Source organism: Aythya fuligula, chromosome 4 (assembly GCF_009819795.1).
Source record: "Aythya fuligula isolate bAytFul2 chromosome 4, bAytFul2.pri, whole genome shotgun sequence".
In the NCBI taxonomy this organism is placed as follows: Eukaryota; Metazoa; Chordata; class Aves; order Anseriformes; family Anatidae; genus Aythya; species Aythya fuligula.
Genome location: NC_045562.1, coordinates 44,838,440 through 44,857,525, shown reverse-complemented (window position 1 = coordinate 44,857,525; position 19,086 = coordinate 44,838,440). Strand labels below are relative to the sequence as shown.

Below are 19,086 nucleotides of genomic sequence, written 5' to 3'. Positions count from 1 at the left end.
ATCCAGTGGCCCCTGCATCTCAAACACTGCTTTTATTTCCTTAAGCTGCTCTGTGTGAACCAAAGGCTATATCCTGAGCTCATACACGAAATTGGCACAGTCTTGTCCATCTGATGCTTCCCAGCAGCTAAGACTGTGAAAGCTGATGCTGAAAATACTCTTAGCGTCTGTTAATGTGTCTTACAGACTAATCTGGTGGCCTCTGGTGCTAATGAGTCTGAAATCTATATCTGGGACTTGAACAATTTTGCCACGCCAATGACTCCAGGAGTGAAGACGCAGGTACGAGATTGGTATTTGTTAAATACTGTAAACTAATGAAAAGCATGAAGGTCATTTATCTGGAGAGCTCATTAAAATCAACTTTAGAAGCTATATGGAAAAAAAAGAGACTTAGGATAGAAAGCAATTAGTTGTAGTTAGTGATGAACTGCATTTCTGTCGATGGTTGTCAGAGTCCTTGTACAACAGTTGTTTCCTATTAATGTAAGTAAAAATATGTTACTTTACCGCATATTGTTCCCCAGTGGCTTCCTGAAAGGTCAAGAAAATTGGGCTTTTGGTGCTTGCAATGGGCTTTTTTTAGTCTGTGGGGTTTGAAAAGTGGGTATTTTTGTTCGTGTGATGTGCTTCTGCTATGGCAGGAGCCCATGTCCCTTCAGGAGAGCTCTGTAGGTGCAGCTGAAGCAGCTTTCAGTGATCGCGTATGGTAGCACATTGGTTATGACAGCACTATGTTTTGGCTTCCATCATGTCTAACTATTATGTCCAACCACTGCTGCCTTTCTGGGAGCACAGCTTGAGTGCTGTGCCAGTCAGTACCATCCTGTGCAGCCCCTGCAAGGAACAGGCTGCTGTCGTTCCCCTGCAGCAACGTGGGGTGTGCAGAGCTCGTTATCCACACCAGAACTGCGGTTTTCACTGACTGCACAAGCATTTCTTGGTGTCTTCACGTGGCACAGTTGTAAATAAAATATGTTTTAAAAGTTCCTTTTAGTCTTGGAATAATGTTGCGTTTTATCAAGCAGTAAGTACTAACAAGCAGAATCTCTCTGGTTACACCATTTTTTAAATATCCATAGCCACTGCACACAGGATGAATCTCTTCCAGTCTGCCTTTGTATGGTTCACTGCATGCTTATATCCGAGGACCACAAAGGCAGAGACTGAGGGAAAACACAAGTAAGACTAGAAGCAGCTGCTGAAAAGGGAGAAGATGAGGCAGTAGGCTTGGCAGTCACATTTCTGTGTTTCAAGGAGTGTTCAGGTGACGGCATTTAGCCTCTCTTCAAAGATCTCTGGGGAAGAAAGTAGCCTCTTTTGTCTTGTGAAGGAGCTGGAAGAATGAGAGGAAGTTGTTTAAAAGCAGGTACTTTATGCAGCTCTTGTTAGGAAATTATGCCAGAACTTCGTAGTTACTGGAAAATCAGTGTACTACTGCGGGGTTAGTTGGAGGCAATGAAGTGAGGAAACAGAATGAGCAGAAATCTGGAGTTGAAAGATTTTTAGTTTAAAGCTGTTAGTGTGGATACTTTGTTTGGGATGGGTACTTCATTTTCACGTGGATATTGTGGGAACCTTGCTTTTGTTAAGGATATTGCATAGGATTTTCTACACTGACAGCTTTTTCAGGGGCTCTGCCCTGCAGCAGGTGTGTGTAGGAAAGCAGAATAATCACAGTACCTTGGGTGAATCTCCTTGCAAACACGTTATATAGCGAGGCCCAAAAAGAAAGCATTTTGAGGCCTTGCTTTAAGGGTGTGACAGGCTGTTCTGTGTGCCCGGCAGCCCCTCGAGGACATCAGCTGCATCGCCTGGAACAGGCAGGTCCAGCACATCCTGGCATCTGCCAGCCCCAGTGGCCGAGCCACCGTGTGGGATCTCAGGAAGAACGAGCCCATCATCAAAGTCAGCGACCACAACAACCGGGTGAGTTAGCTCTGGAGGAGATGCGCGGGGGCTCCTGAAATAGCTGCTTGGTCACTGTGCTCTGATTCTGATAAGCTTCCTAACTCGTGTTTCACATACCTGGTCCCTGACATAACAGCAGCACAAAGGCTGGCTTCATCGTGAGATTGCAGGTTGTGATGGGATGTTCCCACAATGGTAATCTCTGCCTGATGATGGCTTTTATTAAGATATCAACGAAAGTTAAAGTTAGCCAAAAAGCTCTGTGTGGATGCTTTTACAGCATTCTTAGATTAAAACGTAGTATTTTAACAAGACAGTACGAAGTCACCTTCTTGAGAGGGCCTTGGGGAACTAACTGCAGCTCTCCTTGCTAACAGAAACAAGGAGAGCATCCCACACTGAGCGCAGTCAGAAACAATGCCCAGAAATACAGCCACAGAGTGGCACTTAGCTGAAGACCCTGTTCTCCTCACACTTAGACCTGTTCAGGCTGGTTGTCTTCCGTTCTCTAGCGCTGTTTAGTTACCCTGTGCTTTGGCACAATGTTGTCCTTCAGATGCACTGCTCGGGCCTGGCATGGCACCCTGATGTTGCTACCCAGATGGTCCTGGCCTCGGAGGACGACAGATTGCCTGTGATTCAGATGTGGGACCTTAGATTTGCCTCCTCGCCACTGCGTGTTTTGGAAAGCCACACAAGGTATGAGAGAAGACAGAAAAGGTTCCTTTTATGGGGCCTGCTGGTTGGAAGGAACGAGGCCTCACATTAAAAACACCTTCCCCCCAGAAAAAAAATCGACATTCCTGATTTGTTTTATGCTGTACATGAGGAAGCTGGAGTTCAAAGAAGTAGCAGAAGCTTGCTTAAAAAAAAAAAAAAGCCTACAGGTTTGCACATGCTGTAGAGGCAAACACACCCTTCTGGTACACTGGTATCGACATTCTCCTACAGAGAGTGTTGAATTCAATTTTCCTATATGGTGGCTGGACCTTTAGAGCTACTCATGCAGAAAACAGCATCTATTTCAATATATCAAATGCTGATAACATTTAACAATTTCTTACAACAGAGGGAGGAGGGGGGAGGGTATTCTGAGGTGGAATGCTCCGATACAGTACCAACTCGCTTAAACACATGCTCTGTGTTACCATTTTTCATTTATGTTAATCTGTTACTTGGCTGTGACTTTTCACACAGGGGTATCTTGGCCATTGCTTGGAGTATGGCAGATTCAGAGCTGCTGCTTAGCTGTGGGAAGGATGCTAAAATTCTGTGCTCCAACCCTAACACGGGCGAGGTATTGTATTCACACAACTTACTAAAGTCTCAGTCTGTTTGGAGATTGCACAGTGGCATATGTAAAGGAGCATTTGTAAAAGCCGTTGATTTTTCCTGTATTGTTTTACCCATTCTCACAGTATTTGCTTCCCTGAATTTTCACTGGTTGAGAAGGGGAAGGAGAGGGGGGTGGATCTTTGTTCGCAGTCCTAGGAATTATGCTGCTGTGGGGTGTTTCTCCATGTTTACTTGTGGTTGATAGATGCGCTTCCTGAGCTTGTTTTGGTGCAGCAAGACCACTTCCTGTCATAATTGATCTTACACGTGGGTCTCTACTGCTTTTCTGCACCTATTTAGTAGTGCAGAAAAATTATCTATCTCAATAGGGATAGATATGGATATCACTAAACTGAGTGGATCCTCTTTACAGACCACGTGAGTGTTTGCCCCCAGACCATGACACTGTTGGAGGGCTTCTTGCTTGCCAGTGTAGGCAAGACAATCCTGGCAGACGAGGAGATACGTGTTTCCAAAATTCAGGCAGGAGTGAAGTACAAAAGCTGAGTAAGACAAAAAGTGGGGGTGGTGATTGTGTGATCTAAGCTGGATGCTGTGCTGCCTAGAAGGCTTTACGTTTGGATGACTCACACCACATGTTTTTATTTAAAGGAAAAATGTTTCCTAGGAGACAGCAAGGCAGCTACCATTTTGTTTCTTCAGCACAAAATTGTTAAACAAGTGAAAAATAACTTCTTAGTTTGTGGTTCAATCCCTCCTGTAGCCGTAGGCTTTTCTGTTCCAGGGCAGGAGAGACCGTCTACTCAGAGTGCAGGTTTAACTTTCCCAGTTATCCCCCAAAAGTCAGTAGCTGCACAAGCAGCGCAGACATAGGCAGCCTGCCTACATGGTCACGTGTGCATTAAAGAGAAAATTTAATGGGAGGAGGAAATAAAGCAGCAGTGTGTGGTAATCTCTGATTGTCACATCCTGCCTGTTGTCAGTGTGTAGGGTAATGTGGAAGCTGCCGGGGAGCAAGAGGAGCAGCTTGAAAACAGAAAGATGCTGCTGCTGCTCATGGTGCTTGCTAAAAGCTCTGATCTGCTGGACTTGGTTTTGTTGCCCAGGTGCTGTATGAGTTGCCGACCAACACGCAGTGGTGCTTTGACATCCAGTGGTGTCCCAGAAACCCTGCCGTCCTGTCTGCCGCTTCGTTTGACGGGCGGATCAGCGTTTACTCCATCATGGGAGGCAGCACGGACGGGTTGAGGCAGAAGCAAGTGGACCAGGTATTGAGAAGCTGAGAAAAGTGGACGGGAAGAGGAAAAAGCACAGGCTTGGGGAAACCTTCGGGGGGTGTTGCAACTCCATGCAACAGGAGTACTAATCCAGTGCAAAAAAATGATGCTGCTTGGCTTATCGGAGATGGTGTCTTAGAATTTCCCCATCCTCTTTTATTTTTGTCAAAGCTTTCATCCTCGTTTGGGAACCTGGATCCGTTTGGTACAGGACAGCCCCTCCCACCCCTGCAGCTCCCCCAGCAGACTGCCCCACAGAGCGTCGTTCTGCCCCTAAAGAAACCACCCAAATGGATCCGGCGACCTGTGGGAGCATCGTTCTCGGTAAGCAGGAGCCAAGGCTGGCCGGGCAGGGAGTGAGACAGCGGTAGCACCTGCAAAGTACATCTGGAAGAGGGGCGTTGGTCATCATGCTCCACCTTGTGAGCATTTGCCCAGAGTGCTGTGGTGGCCGAGATGCTTGTGGGAACATCTGGAGTGAGCGCTTGGGACAGTCGGCAAAGCATGACAAAAAAATGCTTGGGAAAAAGCAACTGGGAAGCCCTGTGTTCCCACCAGGCACTTGTTTTTTTCTGTTTTGGGAACTAAGGCTTTGCTGCATTTCTGTGGTGTTTGCTTAGACTGAAAAAAAAAAAATGCAAATTTGGGGGTGGGGGACAATAAGTTGGGCAAGTAGCTGAGACTCCAGAGCAGCTTGAAGGTATTGTCTCATTGCAGAGAAGAATAACTCAGCCCTAATGGAGGTAGCTGGGGTCTCTGCAGCAGCACGCAGGCCAAGGCTCCTCTGTGGATGTCAACCTGGCAAGGCCCTGCTTTTCATAAGAGCAGAGTCACCTCCTCTTCAGCTCCACTAAGGGCTTGTTTCTGTGACTCAGAGGCCATTTCCCAAGAGACCTCCTAAAGATTTTAGGCAGTTCACTTGAAATGGATTTTTGTGCCAAAATACTACCTGATTTTCAGCAGTGTGTGTCTGCTTATTCATTATCTCACCCATGTCTAAATCAGCTTGGAGCTGTAAACTGAAATAATATAAGCTCCTTCCATTTTTTTCCCTTTGGATTTCTTTCCATGTGATGAGGCCATTCACTGCCAATCTCTCAGTAGCCTTTCAAACAGTAAGCTAGCTGCCACGCGCAGGGTACGCATCGTGCCTGGGCGTGTATTTAATGATGGATAGGATCCTTTAGTGTGTTCTACGTTTACCCAGGTAGGCAGCCAAGCTTCATGTAGCTGCTCACTGGTTGCCCTGCAGGTGGGATGGGCAAGAAGGTGAGAAGGATTAAAGTGAGAAAATTCATGGGCTGAGATAAAGACAGTTCAATAGGTAAAGGCAGAGCTGTGTGCAAGCAAGTTAAGATAAGGAAATCAATTCAGTCACGTCTGTCTTTGTGCAGATTTTTAGCCATTCAAGGAAGTGGGGCTTCGACATGTGTCACGTTTTCTTGGGAAATGCCATAACTTGAAATGTCCCTGTTCCCACTACCACTTCCTCCTCCTTTACCCCAGCTTTTATTGCTGAGCATGACACCATGTGTTACAGGACTGCCTTTGGGCAGTCTGGGTCAGCTGTGTCCCCTGCCAGCTCCTTCTGCACCCGCAGCCTCCTTGCTGGCAGGGCAGCCTAAGAAACAAAGACCTCAGTGCTGTATAAGCGCTGTCCAGCAACAGCTAAAACGTGGGTGCATTATCAATGCTGTTTTGGGTACAAATCCAAAACATAGCATCATATGGGTGGCTGTGAAGAGAATAATCTGTATCCCAACTGTAACCAGCACAATGTTGCAGTAACATGAGTTAATCTGTTTATGCTGGCCACTGTGCAGACAGATTTCTCAGGAGTTCCTAGACCAGGTCCTCAGCCTGAGGGGAAAAGAGGGATAGGAATAGTTGTGTTTATGAACTCACTTGAATGTGCACACGCTTACCAGCAAGCTGCTTCAGTGCATAGCATCGTGTGCTGGTGGAGGAACACCATGAGCTGATGCCAGGACCATTTGTCCATTGAATGATAAGCATACATGCCTTAAACAAAAGCACGCATACGTGTGTGCATAGTTTGTTTGCATATACTTGTATTTTCACGTGTCACATGTGTTCTCAATTCCAGTTTGGAGGCAAGCTGGTTACATTTGAGAACGCCAAGCCTCAGCAGCAACCAGGCATCGAGCAGCAGCAGCAGCGTCACCACGTCTACGTGAGCCAGGTTGTTACAGAGAAGGAGTTCCTGGCGCGCTCCAACCAGCTGCAGGAGGCTGTGCAGTCCGAAGGCTTCATCAGCTACTGCCAGAAGAAAATTGACATGGCCCAGGCTGACTTTGAGAAGAATGTGTGGGCTTTCTTAAAGGTAACAATGACAGCAGTCCGGGAGTTCCCCATGGACCTGGAAAGCCAGTGCAGGAATATTTTATTCTGCATGTTACAGTGTTCTGCCAGAGGAGGGCTTAGGAACAGAAAGTGCAGGCTGGGGGAATGGTGCTACTTAAGCTCTGTTGGTGTAGGGGTGGCTCAACAGAAGAATGAGGGTCCCAGGGTCAGGGCCCTTGGGACACCATAGGAGAAGCCACAGCTTGCCAAAGGTGTTCTGTGTTTTAGTCATCCCCTATCACTGCATCTTTGTGCCTGCTTTTCACTGTTTGCTGTGAATATTTAGAGGTTCCTGGGTGAAGCAGATTTGCAGGCAGTTAACCTCCATTAACCAAATTGAAGCCTTGCTTACCTGCTCAGCTGTCCAGCTCACTGAAACCTTTCTCATTTTTTTATGTCTTTTTTTTCCCTCTCAGTCACTGTCCCAGTCAAGTGAAAAGCCAGCTGGGTGAGGAATTGATGAATTGAAATGTATTCTTTATAACTTTTATTTAAGGTGAATTTTGAAGAAGATTCACGTGCTAAATACCTTGAGCTGTTGGGATACAGGAAAGACGATCTGAGGAATAAGGTAAATGTGCCTGGAAGCTGGGCTTAAACGCTTTGCTGTTGATGGCTGTATCTGCCAAGTACAATCGATGTAATCATTTACATGTGGGACTGCAGGAGCCTCTGCCAGTAATCCACAAGCTGTTCCATACATGAAACTTTTTTATACAAGGCTGTTTTCAGTGTGTTTCTCATCAGACAGTGTTTGTCAGCGCTGCAGCTTTCCAAATAGCTGTAAGACCAGTGGTGCTCGGTCCTCTGTGTAAACAAGGCGGACGTGAATATTTGTGTTATTTGAGGAATTCCTTTGTTCCAGGGGGTACTAGAAACCTTGAGTAATTCTGGTATTTTTACAGCACTTGCGGTTTCCTTTGGGTTTTATTAGCTATGTCATCTTGCAATATGGTTGTACAATAAGAATTTCAAAGCACCCGACATACTTCTGAGGCCTGTTTACATCTGAGTGTCCCTTGCTGATGGGAAATTTTCACCCATCCAAAGCTTTGATATTTGTTGTTACAGTTTGTGTGATTTTGTTGATATGTGACATCTTGATTTTGCAGTATCACTGAATCTCATCTGGTTTTAGGCTTTCTGGTTGAAGAACATGCAAGCACTCTTCAGTGTTTCATTAACTACTTTGCTAACCTTGGATAGTCCCTTTTTGTGGGGGGTGACTTTTGGTTTTAGGAAAAAAGAAAACAAAGATCACACATGACTACATTTGGAACGGCAAACTGGGTTTCAGGAAGCAGTTTGTACATCTTAGGAGTTACCTTGGTTATCTTAGTGGTACAGAGGGATACTTGCTGTGAGTTTTGGCTCCTAGCTGCTGGCAGTGCTGTACCTAGGAACTGTCTAATGCTTTATCAGTTCTGATTCAGTAGATATTTAAGTGTGTGACTCATTTCTGTTGTATCAATCTAATGTTTGTTTTGAAAGAGTGGCTCTGAAAATGGCATCATGTTTATGAATTAAATGGCTTCCGGGCCAAACTCATTATGATTAGCAAAAACATTACGTTATCTGTCACAGTTTGTCCTCAGCATCTAGATTTTTGTAGCGTGACTCAAAGACAAGCACAAGACAAATCCTGTCTTCTGAAAGCAGCTTGCAGTTAAAATGCTCAGGTGCAACTTGGTCCTGCTCCCGCAGAGGGAGCAGTGGTGGTACTGTGGGGGCAGACGGGAGTCCCCCACCACTGCTGCTCTTGGGTTGATGGGCATTGCCCATGGGGAAGAGCTGGACGTGACTGAATCGAGCGGCCTGAGATGTTGGACTTAGCCCATCGTTTTCCTGAATCACAACTTGCTTTTCATCTTACTGATAGAGCAGGAAAAGCTTAAAAAAATAAAATACAGCCAGTGACTTTGGCTTCTTGGAATCAGTTAGTAAGAACATGGTGTTGTGTTTTATTATTTTGAAAGGCTGGGATTGTTATATGTGAGCCAAAAACTGGTTTTCTCCTTCCTATTGTATACTAATGATTAAAAATGAAAATTATCCCTAGCTATTTGACCTTTTTTTTTTTTTTTTTTTTTTTTTTTTTTGTGAAAACCAGCCTGTGGGGGTAAAACACAACTTGCTAAATTCAAGGCGATAGATGATAATAAGCAGCATTACTAAATCCAGGCTTCTAGACGCCCAACTAATGTGGGGGTTTTTGCGTGTGTTTTAAATTCTGCACATGAAATTGGCATTTTGAGGGCCTCAAAATTAATCTGGAGTCTTGATTTGCCTTTAAAAGCAGTAAAAGCTGGGGATTTAACTCCTCTATACCTTAGAAAGTTCTACCCCGAGGCCATACGCCTGCTGTGCTTGAAACCACAGCTTCCTGACCAGTTCCCTGTTCCAGCAAGGTTGTCACCGTTTCCTTTTCCCTAATCAGTGCAGACAGAGGGTTTTTTCTTGTATGTTCTGACAGTGTTTTTATTACTGTGGTTTCCAGCAGCTCTAGTGAGGTTTGAGGCCCTCGAGTTAACAATTAAACCTTTAAAGGCATAGAGAAGTTGTTGTTTCCACCAGAGCTTGGGGTACGCAGGGCTTAGCAGTAAATCCATCGCCAGGCTGGGGAAGGAAATGGCTCTAGCTTTGTGCTAACTGTTGTGCAAGCAGCAGAGTAGCCACGTTTGCCAGTTGGAGAGATTGGTGGGAAGTCTGTCCCTAGAATAAACGTGCACTTACTTAATAAATCTTGGTTGTTCTTTTTAGATTACGTCAGCTCTGAATAAAGAGGGTCGTGCAGATGGTGAATTGGGAGAGGTAAGCAAAGACGTACGTGTTAACTCCTCGTGTAGTTTTATAACGCCATCGTAATGTGCAAAGGAAGAATAACTTTCCTTTCTGCTTGGTGACTGTCCCAGACAGAGCAAGTCAGAAATAAGTCAGCACAGGACAATTCCCTACATTCAGTAGGATGAAGGTACCTGTGGAGAACGCAGGACTGCTTTCCTCCACTCAAACCTCCTCCTGTTTACTAACGATGGGCTGTCAGTCACAGGTTTTGGTGAAAGGTCTCAGTCATGTCCCCATACTTTCTCCTTTTGCTGCCCACATCCCACCCACCGTCGCACTTTGCTGTCCCTGAGGTAGGACAGAGCCTTACTGCTTGGCAGCTGGTGTCAAGAACAGCACCTTCCCCGGGCTTAAAAAAATAAATAAATAAAAACAGGACCAAGAGTTGGCTCTGTAACGCTGCACTGCCTGGCAGATGCTCATCGTGCAGGCACTGCCTGTAGTAACAGCCTGAGTCCACCGTGGGGAGTGCTTATTCTTGTGCCCTACGCATCCTGGATGTCATCTGTTGTGGCCTAAGGGGGAAAAAAAGATTTGCTGCACGTTTTCAGAGTGTTTAAGATTGAAAGATACTGTGCAGTAGTAAAGAGCAAGGAAATAGAGGCCTCTGCCACGTTTGTCATATTTGTGTGTGTGCTGCCAATGTGTTTTGCTGCTTTGCAGACTGGCTCTGACTATCGGTTGGAAGGTGGCTGTGCTCTGCAGCGCAGAGTATTTCTTTCTCTTCTGCTGGCTCTTTTTATTTTATGGCATCTTCTCTCTGCTGAAGGCTCCCACAGAATCTGATGCATCTGTACCGAACGAGAGGGATGAAGGCCAGGCTGCAGAGGAGCCGTTCTTGGGAGAGGTATCTGTCGTCCTCTAGACTAACCCTGGTGGCCTACTGCATATTTACTTCACCACTGTGAAGAGCATTTCATCTTGTTGCCTTTTTCTGCTGCCGAGTATTTCTGGAAATACAAGAAGTTACTGAGAATGAGGAAAATGCGGGCTCTTGTTAAGTTCCACGGGGTTTTCTCATCAGTTGCAGCTGTCACGCAGACAGGTTTTGGTCGCAGTGAAGAATGTGTTCATTACCTAACAGTGCAGTTAGCACCAGACCCAAGGACCATCATCTGCCATAATTTTTACTCTGACACTCAGCTAACACATACTAAATGATCTGCCACAACTCTCATGCATTCCTCTTTTTTTTTTTTTTTTTTTTGTCTTTGATCACTGCTTTCTTCTTTTCCTCTGGCTGATAAGTTACTGAGCAGTCAACTTATTACTGCTCTGCTTCTAGACAGAGCCCTTTACAGAGATGTAGCTGTGATACTGGGGGAAAAGGGGAAATACTAGTTGCTTCCACTGGGTGCCAGCCCATTTGCACCTGAACAGGGAGTATCAGTCTTCAGTAGTTAGCTCTTAACTCTGTTGCAACAGTTTGGTCAGTTTTTTTGTGGGCATTTTGTCCTCCACAACAGTGCTTCCTGCAGCTTTTTGTTTGCTTCTGCCTGTCTGAACAGCGCTGTTTCCATGTACAGGTCTGTGATTTGAATGAAGGACCCAGCCTGTGTTGCATGTGGTTAACAGCAGTGAAAATACCCACCTGCCTCGTAGGGTAGAATTTGAGCTGTTAGCCCAGCAGTGTTGATTTGCAGCGTTGCATCAGCTTCCCAGTGGAGTTAAACTTGTCTGGGGCCTGTCTGTAGTTGTCTGTGATGATGAGGATGGTGGTGAAGGGCTCACGTGTTGGAGCAGTGCAGCTGTCAACTCCACGTAACAGCGTGTTAAGGACCCCAGAATGGAGCTGCCTTTAGCTGGTGTGCTTGGTTGTTAGTTTATAGGTCTGTAGCGGTGAATACACACACACATTTTCACTGTATGTGATTTACAAGATACCTCACAACCAATCTCTTCTAAGAGAAACTTCCTGGCCAAACCCACCCGTAGCCTGACGGCATGGCTGGTAAATATTTGTGAGGTTGGCCTGGAGCCACGGGTGCTGCACGAGGGAGGGCTGTCACATCCATGAAGTGAATGGGCCCAGCCACAACACGCTCTCAGCTGATATCAACCATGCGTCACGCAACATCTGACAGCAAATTAATTTTGCAGACTGCCTGTCTCATGAGCCAAACATAGCACTTGTTGCAGTTTTGCCTCCCTGCTCCAAATGCTCTGTCAGCTGTGTGCCTGTTGTTCATCCTCTCCAGTACTGTTCCACAAATCAGCGTGTAAGCAGGGCGTTCTTACCGGGCCTTTCCTCTTCAGCTTCCACTGCATCTACTGGCACGCTGACTTATGGCAGAGACCATTTTTTGCACAATTTATGGTGGAGAGAGACTTGGTTTTGGTATTGTAAATTGAGGAGAGGTGTTGAAAAGCCCCAGATTGAAAAGTTTGCCAATAATGACCTCCCTCTTAATTCCTGGGGGAGCCTTACAGAAGCTTCCATCTGCTGAGCACTCTTGTACTGATCCAGCAGAGTCCTTAAGCCTGTGCAGAGCACTCTGAACTTCCATGTTCAAAGTGAAGCACGCGTTCATGTGCTTGTTAAACTGGGGGGTGTGCCTAATGCAGGTGTTTGGAGGATGAGCTGAAACCCTACATGGAGCAAAATGAAACCTGTGCAGTGTTAGGGGAGGCTCTTCTTGGTTAGGACTGGAGGTGGAGTAGGAAGGAAAGGAGAATATCTGATTTTGTGGTTGTTTTGCTTTGAGAGGGCTGTGTGTGTGTGGGCAGGGTGCACCTGTGCAGAGCAGTACCCAGGATCCAGGTGTCTGCCTGGTGGTTTTTGTGGTCGCCAGGTAGGCATACTTAGGCTTGTCTAAGCCTTCAGTGGTGGTAAATCTGGGGGTTTCGCTGCTTTTTTCCCCTTTGCATCTGTTGTAAAAATAAATGGTGTGGTCAGAGAGATTGGAGCTTTTGTAATGCTGCATTTACATACACTAGAGATCTTTTGATAAGCACACTGTGAGAAGTCTTGACTTAGGAGCTGATTTGGTGCAGGCACTGGGAGAAGTTGATTCCATGTGCTGAAGCAGTTTTATAACAAATGACAGGTAATAACGTTCTCTCCTTCAAAACTAATGACTTCTTAGGGAACTGGCAGGTGAAGTTACCTTAACTTCTAGTGCAAGAGCCATGTTGTTTAAAGATGCGTGTATGCATTCCAAATGTGTGCATAATCTCAAAAACCTTGCTTTTTCTTTCTCTTAGAGGGTTAAAGACAATAAGCAAGAAACTGAAGATTTGGGATCTGCGAAGAAGACATTCAACATCTCTGTCAGTGGAGGTAAAAAAAAAAAAAAAAAAAAAAAAGTGGAGGTATCAATTCCATTGTGTGTGCTGATGTTTATAAATAATAATGTTGCTACTGGTGTTCCAGTGAGAAGGAAACTTCTGCACAGATTAGGAAGGATTATCATGACTGGCCTCTGTTACTCCATTCATTGCACAGCAGTCTCGAGACTCCTGCAAATACCGCTTTAATGCGGGGAAGGAAGTGTAAAGCACTCCTGTACCCCACTGCTGTAATGTGGCTACTGTGAGAGGGATTACAGTTACCATAAAAGCATGCACCTGGTCAGGCATGAAGCGTGTTAACCTCCCTGTTTGTAAAGAAACTTACAGGAGATCCTGAGTAACACAGAAGCCAGCCAAACCCTGTCAAGGTTTGACTTTGTTTCCAGTAATGCATGTATGGGAGTTGTTTCAGAGGTTGTTTAGAAAAGTGCTGCCTATGAGGTACGAGCATATTGCTCTGCAGCAAGGTAAGTGATGCTTGGCAGTGTCCCACCTGGTCATCCTGTGACCACGGTGTGACTGGAGATGAACCTGGAGCATCCCTCTGAGTGCCTGCAGGCTGCTTTGCAGAGGAAGTTGTGCAGCGTTGTAGAGCGGGACTGAATCACCAGCTGTTGCATTTCTAGGTGACTCTTCTGCCGTGGTCTGACCAGGCACTGCTCTCTTGCAGATGTGGATGGCTTGATTACCCAAGCTTTGCTGACTGGTAACTTTGAGAGCGCAGTAGATCTCTGCTTGCACGATAACCGCATGGCTGATGCCATTATCCTGGCCATCGCAGGCGGACAAGAGCTGCTTTCTAGGACACAGGAAAAGTACTTTGTGAAGATGCAGAGCAAAATCACCAGGGTATGTATTTTCAGCTAAGAAACAACCTGCATCTAGACTCTTGACAACCCCCTTTTCACCTTAGAAGTTTTCTTGCTATCTCACAGGTTTGTTGCTGTGGGAAGCTAACATGTATTCCAGTTTTCCACAATGTCTTGGAGCAAAAAGATTTTCTTTAATATTTGATTGATAAGGAGGGAAGAGGCACAGTGCATGGATATCACTAAAGTGTTCTTTGCCTTGTTTCCAGTGTCTCTGAGATACATGTACAGTAGTAGATTCACACTGATAAATATTTTAAACAGTGTACTCTTCAGTCTCTGACATGTTTTCAGGTGCTGTGCAGGATCTGTGCTCAGTGCCAGTAGCTTTAAGTAATGCTTGGGATCAATCTGAACGGATTTTGCTGATGCTTTGTTTCGCTGTGTGCACAGAAGGTAGCTAAGTCGATACGAGGTAATCTCGGCACGCTGCTGCTGTGTGCAGGAGACAGCATCTTAGGGCCAGCCAGGTATTGATTCTTGTCAGCTTTCTGCCATGCTGGGGACTGCTGACACTGCTCTTCTAAATCTTCCTTTGTGAGTACTGACACGACTAGCAAAAGAAGGATGAGATGGGAGAAGTGACCTTAGAAGAGCACAGGACGGTGTCTAGCAAGGATGGCTGCTTTTACAGGAGGAGAGAAGGTTCCTGTTAATCTTCAGCAGTCCAGTGGCAAAGAAAGGTGTTTGATGCAGTAGCGGGAGGCGGCCTCTAACCGGGCAGCTGCTGAAGTAGTTTCCTGGAGCAGAACTGACTGCCATGCAGCACAGCACGGTCATTTGGGGAGTTAGAGCACCCAGCCTCACGAGCTGCAGCCAGCCCGCAGGTGGAATTTTGTTGGTCACCATCTGTGAGCCAGTTTGAGGTGGGAATGGTTTGCATTTCTAGTATGACAGGAGGAGAATCTCAAGTATTAGCACTTGGCAGGGTTTCTTCCCCAAGCTTCTTTGCTGCATTTGGTCTAAACAAAAGAAAACTTGGTACCTGGATTGGGAAATGTGTGCTTTACTGAGTTGATCCTTTAGAGAAAGGTGTTTTTATGGAGAGCTGACCAGTTATCTCTGCCTGTGCTAACAAGTGGGCCATGACCTTGTCGTTACAACCTTGTAGTTGTTGTTCAGGTGGTGGTGTTTCTTTTCTGGCCCGAGCTGCGCCCTTAGTGCTTGTTCAGCTGTTTCCGAGCTTGAACTCTTGGCATGACAACGGCATTGTTCACTAGACTGAAGCGCAGCTGCCAAGCCTGTCTTTTGTTTGAAGCAGAATAACTGGAGGCGGAGTTTGAGACAGAAGAAACTGGAATTTCACTTTCAGGGGTTGTGGGCAGACAGCCTGTGTGCATGAGGGAAGGCTCAGGTTACCACAGCCAGCTCAGGTGCAGTGGGAATAAGTCAATCAGTAGACAGAAATTACACTGTACTGGGGGGAAAAAAAAAAAAAAGGAAATCCTACCAAGATCTTAACTGTGGTCTCTCTCCTTTGGCCCCAGCTCATCACTGCAGTTGTAACAAAGAACTGGAAGGAGATCGTGCAGTCTTGTGATCTGCAGAATTGGAGAGAGGCTTTGGCTGCTGTGCTCACTTATGCCAGGCCGGATGAGTTTGCAGCCCTTTGTGGTAAGGATGCTTTACAGACCAATGACATTTATCCCACTTGCTGCAGAAACTACGCTTTGCCACTGTTTTTTCCCTTCAGGTAAATTATTGTAATGCCTCACTAGCTGCTTTGATGGGTCATGCAGTTCTTCAGTACCATTGCAGAGGAGGAGAGGAACCTCTGGGGTTCTGTATTTATTGTATGTTCCCTGTTTTTCTGGGCCCAGAGTGGACACCTCCTAGCAGCTGTGTGTGTGCACTGTACAATCCATGAGGAAGTTTTATTGCCAATACTTACATGTCCGATGCTTGTGTGCCTCTCAGATGTCAGCCACGGTGTCTGCTGAGCTGTGCAGATGTGTTTCAGCACACACATAAGCCCTGAGTATTTTGACAGCTTTGCTCGCAGTCCCTTGGCAGTCATGTACTCACTGTTCTGAGTGAGGATCTGCAAAAAGCAGGTGATAGAGAGGATGGTGATGCCCCAGCCTCTTGTCCTCTGTCATGTCAGCTAGTGGACTGTCCTCTCTGATGTGTTTCTGGTTTGTAGGCGCTTGGCAAGTCCTTGCTGCCACAACATGAGCTTCCCTCTGAGGTGACCTGTGCTGGACGCTGGAGTACATGTACATGTATGTCCTCACAGATGGAGCCCAGAGGCAATATTTCTTCTCATGGTGCTAAGGAGATGCACAACAGGTGTTGACAGCTTCCTGTGCCCCAGTAGCAATGGGGAGATCTGTGAGGTGGTTAACAGGCATCGTCTTTGCTCCTGTTTTCCTTAGATCTCCTGGGCAACAGGCTGGAGAGCGAGGGGGACAGCCTTCTGCAGACGCAGGCCTGTCTCTGTTACATCTGTGCCGGCAATGTGGAAAAGCTTGTTGCCTGCTGGACCAAAGCTCAGGATGGAAACAGCCCCTTGTCCCTTCAGGTTGGTATTGCTGTGAAGAAAGAGGTTGGAAGTAACAGATGGGGATTCTATGGTGTTCAAATCAAATGACCTGTGTGGAGTTTTGATGAAGAGAGCTGCTTATCTATCAAGATGCAAAACTTTTGCTTCTGGAATGGGTGGTTTTAGTAGAAACGACAAGTATATGTGGTATCAGAAATTACTTGGTGAAACACAAAGGCCGTGGGGTCTGTTCTGTTCTTTGTGGGGTCGGGCTAACATGCCTTCTGTATAAGAGGCCCGTGGGAAGTCTGAGGGCCTAGAGTGTGTTTGTAAAGAAGTGGCTTGGAATGGTCACATCTTCTGCAATCGGTGTGTACTTCTACATTTTTGCTTCTGGAATATATGGCTTAAATATTAAGGGGGAGAAATCTAATAAATATGATTTAAATGTAGAGAAAAACCGTGGGAGGGTTCTCATGAACGTTGTCTCTGGGGGTTTGCATATACGAGGTTTGGTTTCCAGCAGAGAAATGCATCGCATACAGCAAATATCTTGGGGGAATAGGAGGATTGATGACAGTGAAATGAAGCAATTATTGAGTAATTTATTTTATAGTGTAATCTTAGTTTCTTTCATCTGTTCAGGGCCTTTGAAGGACAAGTTTTAGAAAGTACTCAAAGTAATGCTACCTGTTCATGCTGAAATTCTCTATCTTTAGAAAATTGAAGGGACTGGAGTAATTTGGATATTACTTTATTTTTTTCTCCCCACTTGCAAAATGAAAAGTTCTTACCCATCTCTTCAGTGTGGTGGCTTTGTTAGACTTCTGTGTGAATTTACATTTTGATTCCATTGTTTTGTTCTCAGTAATATTGAAAAATAGCAGTCATAATTGGTGTGCTTGTTGTTAACTGTGGTAAGAAATGGCTAAAAAACCTAGAAGCTGGTGGGTTTTGTGATCGTTTTTTTACTTGCATTTTTCCTAATGAATCAGTACTTCAAAAAAGGCAAGTCTATTACTGCATAGTCAGTCAACACTCCAAATTAGTGAAGTATTGTTGAAATCCTTTGTGGTGCACTCTTTTAAATCCGTCATTAGATTTGAATGATGGCAAATGAATATTTGCAGTACCTTGCAATATAACATAGTTAGAGGAAGAAAATAGGAGAAGACGAGAAAACTACCAGGAACATGTTTCTGTAACTTAGCACTAGGTAGAAACCCCATCCCTGTGGTAGTTGGGGATGTACAAGGAAGGCAGGACAGGGAGCATTCCTCATGAATACTGGAAAAACTGTCCTCACAGTAACAGCCGGAAAGCCATAGACAAGTCTCCCAGTGCAAGTGTTGGTTGCTTTTGATTCAGGTGGTTAAGAACTGACTTAGTCAAATGCTGCAAACAGGTAAAAACAGGAACAGGTTGGCTCATGTTCTCATTTCTTGTTTCCTTTGTCCTGACCTCCTAGGATTTAATAGAGAAAGTTGTGATCCTGCGCAAGGCTGTGCAGCTCACCCAGGCCGTGGACCCGAATGCTGTGGGGGCCCTTCTGGCTGAGAAGATGAGCCAGTACGCCAACCTCCTGGCTGCCCAGGGCAGCATTGCTGCAGCTCTGACCTTCCTGCCCGCCAGCACCAACCAGGTATGTGGCCTCTGGGCTTCTTTGCTTTCTTTCGGTTTCCCCCTTTCCATCAGCTGGTATTAACAGGCAGGCTGGCTTGGGAGCGATGCAGCCTTGAGGTGGGAAGCAGGTGCAGGTTTCCCAGTGGCAGTAAGGCTGGCCCAGTAGCTGCCTTTCTCCTGCAGGAAAGATGGATTGCAGTCCCATAAAGCAGAGCAGGCTTCTTGGAGGGAACTCGGTGGGATGCAGTGGGTGGTGGGCAGTGCACTTAACCTTCTTTCCTTGTCCTCTGTCCACAGCCAAACATCGTGCTGTTACGGGACAGGCTTTGCAGAGCCCAAGGGGAGCTGCCAGCAAGACAGGAGGCTGTCAAGGCGCCGTACGACAGACAGCCCATGCCCAAAGGACGAGCTGGCGCTGTGGCAGGGCAGATGCAAGGGCCTCAGGCCCCAGCACAGCAGTATTACCAACAGGTAATTGGTTTTGGCAGTTGCTGCAAGACATCGTGCTTAGGTTCCGGAGCATGATGCAGAGGGCACTTTATTTTTCATTCTCTTGGGGCCACTCTGGGGCTCTAAGATGCACGTTCCAAGCAACCTGGGGGGCAAATGATAGGTGCTGCTCTTCAATCAGTGCGGATGCCTTGTTTATTCCTCATCTGAAAATACCCCTTACGCCTTGTCAAGCGGTCTGGGTTTGAGGATGAGTTTGAAAAGCCCTCCTGACCATGCTTAAGGGGAGTGTAGGTAGCATGGGCAGCAGGTGGGACGGTAGCAGGCCTGGGCTGAGCATCGGCTGTGCCAGAAGACTGAGCAGGTGAGTGTGGGACTCTGGGGCTGGGAGCTGTGCCGGGATGAAGAGGAGGACTGGGGAGGCAGGTGCCCTGGTTTTACCAGCAGGCTGAGGATGGTGCTCACCGGACTAGGAGGCGGGATTTCGGCCGCAGCTTTTTGCAGAGCGGGGCTGCACTCATGGCGTGGCTCTTGGCCATGTGCAAACAAGAGGGGTGCAGGCGCGGGCGTGTCGCCCAGTGCTGCGCTTGGAGCACAGAAAAATGGGGGCAGGATGGGAGAACGGCTGGGACAAGGTGGGGAGCTGGGCTTTGTTCTCTCCCTCTTAACAACTGGGGGT

General features: G+C 46.4%; 1 protein-coding gene across 6 annotated transcripts in view; it reads left to right on the top strand.

Annotated features, from left to right (window-relative positions):
* Window positions 1–19,086, top strand: part of SEC31A (SEC31 homolog A, COPII coat complex component) — a 35,880-nt gene that overhangs the window by 3,752 nt on the left and 13,042 nt on the right. For all 6 annotated transcript variants that reach the window (XM_032186479.1, XM_032186477.1, XM_032186476.1 and 3 more), the window contains exons 5-20: window positions 187–282; window positions 1,789–1,929; window positions 2,468–2,610; window positions 3,109–3,208; window positions 4,314–4,475; window positions 4,656–4,808; window positions 6,592–6,828; window positions 7,345–7,419; window positions 9,609–9,659; window positions 10,462–10,539; window positions 12,897–12,972; window positions 13,654–13,832; window positions 15,340–15,466; window positions 16,228–16,373; window positions 17,803–17,976; window positions 18,255–18,428. In XM_032186479.1, coding sequence (XP_032042370.1) covers window positions 187–282; window positions 1,789–1,929; window positions 2,468–2,610; window positions 3,109–3,208; window positions 4,314–4,475; window positions 4,656–4,808; window positions 6,592–6,828; window positions 7,345–7,419; window positions 9,609–9,659; window positions 10,462–10,539; window positions 12,897–12,972; window positions 13,654–13,832; window positions 15,340–15,466; window positions 16,228–16,373; window positions 17,803–17,976; window positions 18,255–18,428 — 2,112 coding nt within the window. The remainder of the gene's footprint in view (window positions 1–186; window positions 283–1,788; window positions 1,930–2,467; window positions 2,611–3,108; window positions 3,209–4,313; window positions 4,476–4,655; window positions 4,809–6,591; window positions 6,829–7,344; window positions 7,420–9,608; window positions 9,660–10,461; window positions 10,540–12,896; window positions 12,973–13,653; window positions 13,833–15,339; window positions 15,467–16,227; window positions 16,374–17,802; window positions 17,977–18,254; window positions 18,429–19,086) is intronic.